Source organism: Mycteria americana, unplaced genomic scaffold (genome assembly GCF_035582795.1).
Source record: "Mycteria americana isolate JAX WOST 10 ecotype Jacksonville Zoo and Gardens unplaced genomic scaffold, USCA_MyAme_1.0 Scaffold_66, whole genome shotgun sequence".
In the NCBI taxonomy this organism is placed as follows: domain Eukaryota; kingdom Metazoa; phylum Chordata; class Aves; order Ciconiiformes; family Ciconiidae; genus Mycteria; species Mycteria americana.
This window is the reverse complement of record NW_027445651.1, coordinates 130,996-138,228: the sequence shown is the minus strand read 5'-3', so window position 1 is coordinate 138,228 and position 7,233 is coordinate 130,996. Positions and strand designations below refer to the sequence as shown.

Genomic DNA, 7,233 nt, shown 5'->3' with positions numbered 1-7,233 from the left:
CAGCAGGTCCTTCCTCGCCTGGGGCTTAGCAGGTGCTCACAGCCCAGGGCAGCAGAAGACAACAGAGAAAAGAGAGAGAGGAAAGAGAGTGAGAAACAGGCGCGTTAGACAAGGGCCATGTTTTCAGAGGGCCCAGGCACGCCTCTGCCTGCCTGCCTTTGCAGGTGGAGCGGTGGATGCTCAGCCCCCCTGCAAGCGATGGCCAAGATCTCTGTGCTCAGTCCACTACCATCTTCTGGGTTCCTGGGGGTCCTTCTGCGGGGCCGCCTGTGGCAGCTTTAGCAGGGGAGGCATGTTCTGCCGCAGTAGCGGCTGGAAATGCCAGAGAGGTCACAGCACCCGGAGTTGATGGGCACTCCCTGAGAGCTGAGGATGCTGCCAACGGCAGCGGAGGTGGAGGATCCCACAACGGTGTTCTGCGGGAAGGAGCTGAGGATGGGTCCGGGCAGGGTCACCACCACGGGGGAGGGCTCGATGATGACGGTGGAGTTCTGGCACTGCCTGACACAGGGCTCGGTGCAGCTGTTGGCCAGCGGGGTCGGGCCGCAGGGCTGGCAGGGCAGGCACTGGTTGTAGCAGGACATGTCTTGGGGCTGGAGGTGCACCTGGGAGAGAGGGCAGGGAGGAGCACGGGGGTGCGTGAGGAGCAGCCTGTCCGCCCACCACGAGGGAGCCAAGGCATGTGCTGGGCGGGGAGATGGAGGCTGTGCAGGGAGGCGCACACACCTCTTTGCCTGTCCCCCTGGGCACCATGCAAAGAGAGCCAGGCCCGGGAAAGCTCTTTCCCAGACAAGAGCCCAAGAGTCCCCTCAGCCCCTCAGACCCAGCCCCTCTCCACACCAGACCTTCTCCCCGCTTCCCCTCCCAGGAGTGGCAGCCCCAAGCCCCAGTATAGGACAGAGCTTCCAACTCACTTGCTTCCGAAGGAGAAGAAGGGGAGCGAAGCGGATGAGAGAGTGAAGAGCTGGGATGGCTTTTATACTGGTCCTGCACTGCCCCAGGTCCAGAGGAAGCCTCTGTGGAAGTAGTAATTTTCTGAGAAGCTCATCTGAAATGCAAAACATCCCAGCTAATGATACGGGCTGTGTTTTGGCTTCCTGCACGGCTGCCTTTTCATTTCCTTGTTTGGTCGTGCCCGCTCGCTCCCCCTTGAAGGTTCCTTTTCATTGCTGGGGTGGGAGACCTAAGGATTCCTGGGACAGGAGCACATGAGTGCCAGCAGAAGATGAGTCCCAAGTGCCGGAGGGGTCGCGTGCAGGCTGGGGACATTGGCCTGGGGCACTCGTGTGGGCTTGTTGGCAGCCCCACTGGCAGGAAGGGCCCTGCTGCTCCCAGCCCTGCAATCGTCGCCCGCATGCCAAAGGGTTCCCGAGCGGGACAATGTGCCGCATCCCCTTCCTCCCACCCTCCAAGCTCTCTCTGATGGTCACTGGCAGGCAGGTGGTCAGCGCTGCTGCTTTTGACTGTCTTCCTCCTAATGCCGCTCTGGGGAGGCCTTTGTGCGCCTGTTGGGCCTCCTCTGCTCTCTGGGCTCTCTCCGGGCTCTCTCCGGGGGTCCCCTACCAACACCAGCGCCGTCAGTGTGTCTGGAGCCTTGTCCTGCCCCAGCGTGCTCCAGCCCTGCCCTGCCAAGGGGCTTCCTCGTGCGTCCTCGGGCGAGTCCACAGTTGCTCACGTGTCGGCAGGGGTGCTTGCTTACTTGCCCTTGTGTGCGTACTGGAGAAGCGTGGAAGGAAATTCCACACAGGCACGAGGAGAAACGCTTCTACTCGGAGGGTGGCCAAGCCCAGGAGATATTGCCCAGGCAGCTTGTGGAGTCTCCATTCTTGGAAACATTCAGGACTACACGGGCCAGTGTCCTGATCAACCTGCTCTCGCTGACCCTGCTTGAGCAGGAGGGCTGGACGTGACCATCACCAGAGGTGCCTTCCAACCTCAACGATTCTGGCATTCTGGGCCTCGGTGATCGGCCGCTCGTTGGTCACGATGCTCAGGATGCCACTGCACTTCCTATCTATGGAGAGGACGAGCTTCTTTGGCAGCTGTGTGGCCCAGCTCTTCCTGCTCGCAGTCATGGCCTACGACCGATCTGTGGCCACGTGCCAGCCCCAGGGATCCCCCGTGTCATGCGAGGGAAGGTCTGTGCCATTGCGATGGCAGGCCTGAGGGCTGGGGCCACTCTCCCCTTGTTGGCCCCAGTGGCACTCACCCTATGGCTGCCCAGCCGCAGCCCCAATGTCATTGACTGCTTCTTCTGTGAGGTACCGCCCATGCTGGCCTGCGCTGAGCGCTGCCGGACTGGTGTGCTCCTTGTCTCCAAAGGTGGTACCAACTCCCTGCTGTGCAACCCGGCCTTGTTGGGCTCCCGTGGGGCCATTCAGCTCTCCACCTGGCAGCAGATACGAGAAGAGAGACGCAAGGCACTTGCCACTTAGCTGTGGTTATGCTGTTCTTCAGGCCATGGTCCCTGATCTTCACCTGCCTCACTACCAGCCTCTCCCGGCACAGAGGAGTGTCCGTCTTCAACAGTGCTGGTGCTGCCTCTCTTCAAGCCGCTGATCTAGAGCCCCAAGAAACACAAGGTGAGGGAAGGAGTAAGAAAGCGGGAAACAGAGTGGTATTCACCAGGATGTGCAAGGATGGTGGAAGGACTGGGAGCATCCAATTGGGGCAAGTTTCTTTCTGGAGGAGGGGAGGTGGGATGGAGAAGGAGGGGTTGCAACGACAGTGGAGAAGGATCACACACTGGATGGGAAACACGCAGAGGAGAAACGGGAAAGGAAGGCAAGGGAAGGCAAGGGAAAGCAAGGCAAGGCAAGGCAAGGCAAGGCAAGGCAAGGGTAGGCAAGGCGAGGCAAGGGTAGGCGAGGCAAGGCAAGGCAAGGCAAGGCAAAGCAAAGGAAGGGAAAGCAAGGCATGGCAAAGCAAGGCAAGGCATGGTATCGAGCTCTTTTGATGGGTGTCTTTCATGAGTTGTTCTTCATCCACAGGGATCCCTTGGCTTTTCTTGACGCAATGCCCATGTGTAAGAGCCACATGTGGAATTACTCTGATGAAAAACGTAATTTGCGGGCAGTATGTGTGATTGCCTTGATCACAGAGTACGTGGCTTCTGTGGTGAATGCATGGCTGCTCTGGAGGTGCGCGGTGGTGCAAGTCAGCTCGTGCTTCCTTGGGACTTGGTTGTCGGTGGTAGGGCTCTGTGGGCACCTCATGCTACAGTCAGTGGGACCAACTGGTGAGCAAAGTCCATCCCAGTACAAAGGACTGCTCGCAGGGGAAGAGATCTGTGAAGAGGCTTGCCAGCTGCTCTACAGAGACAGGACTCTGGTCGAAATCGCTGGCATTTGCTCTGAGTTTTCCATGGCAGCCCCTCCACTTTGTGGGGACAGCAACTGGGTAGTTATGGCATGAAAAGGCACGGAGAAGTCAAGAAGAGGAGGAGCTATCCCGTTAGGGGATCGCCACTAAAATGCATGGCTGATGGATTATGCGGTACAGACAGGTGTTCCCTGTGGGACCCCGTTGACAATCTTTCTACCCTTCCCAGCGTGCTGCCTTCCGCTCCTCCATACGAAATACCACCGGTGTCATGGGTGGTGGCCTCAGCCCAGTGGCCTTCTCCCAGGGAAGAAAGAGAGACTTACCGTGTGGGCAGAAAGCCCAGGGAAGAAGGAAGTAGAGCTGCATGTCCCGAGAAGTGCTGGATGGAGAGGGCGAGGTAGAGATTGGGATTGGCGTCATGGGAATGGCGTCATGGGCTGTGAGAAGCAGCACTGCTGGGCATGGTGCTCTGACACAGATGCTACCCTGCCTCTGGCTGTGCGCTGGGTAGCCAGAGAAGTCGACCAGGGAGCCCTTTTCCCTGCTGGAGATGGCTGTGAGGGTTGTGTCCCTGGCCGCCTCCTTTGTCTCCTTCTGCCTGAGCACTGCAGTTCCAGTTCTGGGAACCGTCAGCAGGTTCCTACCTGCCTGTCGTAGGTGCGCGGCTCCCCTTGGGCAGCCTGGCCTGGGCTTTTACAAGAGGCAGCAGTTTTACATGCGGGTTAGGAGTGCCTGCGAGGATGTTCGGGGCCCTTGTGACCGAGAGGAGTTTGAAAGGTCGAGCTGTGGCCTGGCTGCACCAGCTGGAAGCTCCCAGCACTGGAAAACCTGGTCCTGGCCCTGGGGAGCCTGGGGCCCAGCACAGGTGGCAGCTTGATTCCCTTAGTTTGGCCGAGCAAGTGCTTTAACCACTAGGCGATGTGAGTAGAAAAGGTCCCTGGGGCAGAGGTGTGAGAACCCAGGCAGCCCTCAGAGTGTTTTGCTCCACCCTTTGGGCTGAGGTTCGGAGGCGGCTTTGAGCTGGCAGAGGGAGGAGGACACAGGAGCTGGCAAGCTTCAGCTCCCACTTCCTGGGAGCTCCCTGGGCACCTTGTTGAGTGGGCAGCGTGACACGGTCCAGGTTTACCCGGCAGCCTTGGTGGGACTGGCAGAGGCTGGTGAGACAGGGGTGTCAGGCTGGGGAGGAGCAGGGCAGTGGGTCGGTGGGACTGCCAGCGCGGGAGGGGGAAGGGGGAAGTCCTGACCCTTCGGCAAAACCGGGAGCGATGCTTTTGGGAGAGGGGAGTCTGCAGACGGCGCGTGGCAAAGGATGGGGGACGTGTTGTGAGCAATGGGCGTGAAAGGGGGAACAAGACCCTACGCATCCCTTTTGCCGATAACGCAAATCCTCCTAGGTACTGTTTCTACGTGCATGCCTAGAGAGACAGAGAGTGAGCTGTCAGGAAACAGACCACACCTGCACTTAGAAACTCCGCCTCTTCTAGCTGTGCTGGAGGAAATGCTGGCAGCCTGACTGGGGATAGACCAGAGCCCCGCAAGACCTGCAAGGAAGGCTAAGTCAATGCAAGGAGAGCTGAAATGCTGCAGAAGCACCGGCTTGTAGTTGGAAGCCACAAAGGGAAGTGGGCGAGGAATAGCCCACCTCTCTTCCTCGGCTGAGGGAGAGAGAGGTTGTAGCTGGAGACGTCTTGTGGCCAGAGGTGCACCGGGGAGAGATGGCAGGGAGGAGCACAGGGGCATGTGAGGAGCAACCTGTCTCACAGCCAGGACCACCACCACCACCACCACACCTGCCACAGGGAGAGGGGCCCTCCTGAAGCAAGAGCCGCCAGCCAGGGAGGGCTCACAGGTGCTGCTGGAGGCAGAACCAGCTCCCAGTGCCACCACCACCGGCCAGTGCGGCCGGGGAGATGGACTCCTCACTCAGACAGTGGTTGGGCTCCCCATCATCTGCAGGGCGTGCTCAAAGGCTGAGGAGGGCATTTGTGTGCGGGGATGCAGCAAGGCAGGCCTCCGGGAACACCGCTGGCTCTTCTTTATGCCCGCAAGATCTCCCCAGAGCGACACCTTTCTCTCTGGAAGCCAGGGAGAGCGTGCGGAGAGAGAAGGACCACGCAGAGGCCCAGGCTGGGATGCAGCAGAACTTTAATGAGTTGAAAGAGGGAAGGAGGTCCTCTGAGTGGGGCCCACGGGGCAGGGAGCAGCAGGGGTAGCTAGGAGTCTTTGCCCCTTGGCCAGGGTGGAGTTCGCACCTGGCGTCTGCCTGCCTGCCTGCCTGCCCGCCCCTGAGAGGGAGAGGGGCAGCAGGTCCTTCCTCGCCTGGGGCTTAGCAGGTGCTCACAGCCCAGGGCAGCAGAAGACAACAGAGAAAAGAGAGAGAGGAAAGAGAGTGAGAAACAGGCGCGTTAGACAAGGGCCATGTTTTCAGAGGGCCCAGGCACGCCTCTGCCTGCCTGCCTTTGCAGGTGGAGCGGTGGATGCTCAGCCCCCCTGCAAGCGATGGCCAAGATCTCTGTGCTCAGTCCACTACCATCTTCTGGGTTCCTGGGGGTCCTTCTGCGGGGCCGCCTGTGGCAGCTTTAGCAGGGGAGGCATGTTCTGCCGCAGTAGCGGCTGGAAATGCCAGAGAGGTCACAGCACCCGGAGTTGATGGGCACTCCCTGAGAGCTGAGGATGCTGCCAACGGCAGCGGAGGTGGAGGATCCCACAACGGTGTTCTGCGGGAAGGAGCTGAGGATGGGTCCGGGCAGGGTCACCACCACGGGGGAGGGCTCGATGATGACGGTGGAGTTCTGGCACTGCCTGACACAGGGCTCGGTGCAGCTGTTGGCCAGCGGGGTCGGGCCGCAGGGCTGGCAGGGCAGGCACTGGTTGTAGCAGGACATGTCTTGGGGCTGGAGGTGCACCTGGGAGAGAGGGCAGGGAGGAGCACGGGGGTGCGTGAGGAGCAGCCTGTCCGCCCACCACGAGGGAGCCAAGGCATGTGCTGGGCGGGGAGATGGAGGCTGTGCAGGGAGGCGCACACACCTCTTTGCCTGTCCCCCTGGGCACCATGCAAAGAGAGCCAGGCCCGGGAAAGCTCTTTCCCAGACAAGAGCCCAAGAGTCCCCTCAGCCCCTCAGACCCAGCCCCTCTCCACACCAGACCTTCTCCCCGCTTCCCCTCCCAGGAGTGGCAGCCCCAAGCCCCAGTATAGGACAGAGCTTCCAACTCACTTGCTTCCGAAGGAGAAGAAGGGGAGCGAAGCGGATGAGAGAGTGAAGAGCTGGGATGGCTTTTATACTGGTCCTGCACTGCCCCAGGTCCAGAGGAAGCCTCTGTGGAAGTAGTAATTTTCTGAGAAGCTCATCTGAAATGCAAAACATCCCAGCTAATGATACGGGCTGTGTTTTGGCTTCCTGCACGGCTGCCTTTTCATTTCCTTGTTTGGTCGTGCCCGCTCGCTCCCCCTTGAAGGTTCCTTTTCATTGCTGGGGTGGGAGACCTAAGGATTCCTGGGACAGGAGCACATGAGTGCCAGCAGAAGATGAGTCCCAAGTGCCGGAGGGGTCGCGTGCAGGCTGGGGACATTGGCCTGGGGCACTCGTGTGGGCTTGTTGGCAGCCCCACTGGCAGGAAGGGCCCTGCTGCTCCCAGCCCTGCAATCGTCGCCCGCATGCCAAAGGGTTCCCGAGCGGGACAATGTGCCGCGTCCCCTTCCTCCCACCCTCCAAGCTCTCTCTGATGGTCACTGGCAGGCAGGTGGTCAGCGCTGCTGCTTTTGACTGTCTTCCTCCTAATGCCGCTCTGGGGAGGCCTTTGTGCGCCTGTTGGGCCTCCTCTGCTCTCTGGGCTCTCTCCGGGCTCTCTCCGGGGGTCCCCTACCAACACCAGCGCCGTCAGCGTGTCTGGAGCCTTGTCCTGCCCCAG

At 60.3% G+C, this 7,233-nt stretch overlaps 2 protein-coding genes across 2 annotated transcripts; both read right to left on the bottom strand.

Moving 5' to 3' along the window:
• Positions 1–278: 278 nt before the first annotated feature.
• On the bottom strand, positions 279–584 carry LOC142404055 (feather keratin Cos1-1/Cos1-3/Cos2-1-like). Its single transcript, XM_075490451.1, has one exon. The coding sequence runs from the start codon at positions 582–584 to the stop codon at positions 279–281; it is 306 nt and encodes a 101-aa protein (XP_075346566.1).
• Positions 585–5,903: 5,319 nt separating this feature from the next.
• LOC142404052 (feather keratin Cos1-1/Cos1-3/Cos2-1-like) lies at positions 5,904–6,209 on the bottom strand. The gene has a single exon (XM_075490447.1). It carries the CDS (start codon positions 6,207–6,209, stop codon positions 5,904–5,906), a length of 306 nt encoding a protein of 101 aa, XP_075346562.1.
• Positions 6,210–7,233: the final 1,024 nt, after the last annotated feature.

Bases quoted from the DNA above. Each gene is read 5' to 3' on its own strand.
- LOC142404055 (XM_075490451.1), bottom strand. From the start codon at position 584: ATGTCCTGCTACAACCAGTGCCTGCCCTGCCAGCCCTGCGGCCCGACC.
- LOC142404052 (XM_075490447.1), bottom strand. From the start codon at position 6,209: ATGTCCTGCTACAACCAGTGCCTGCCCTGCCAGCCCTGCGGCCCGACC.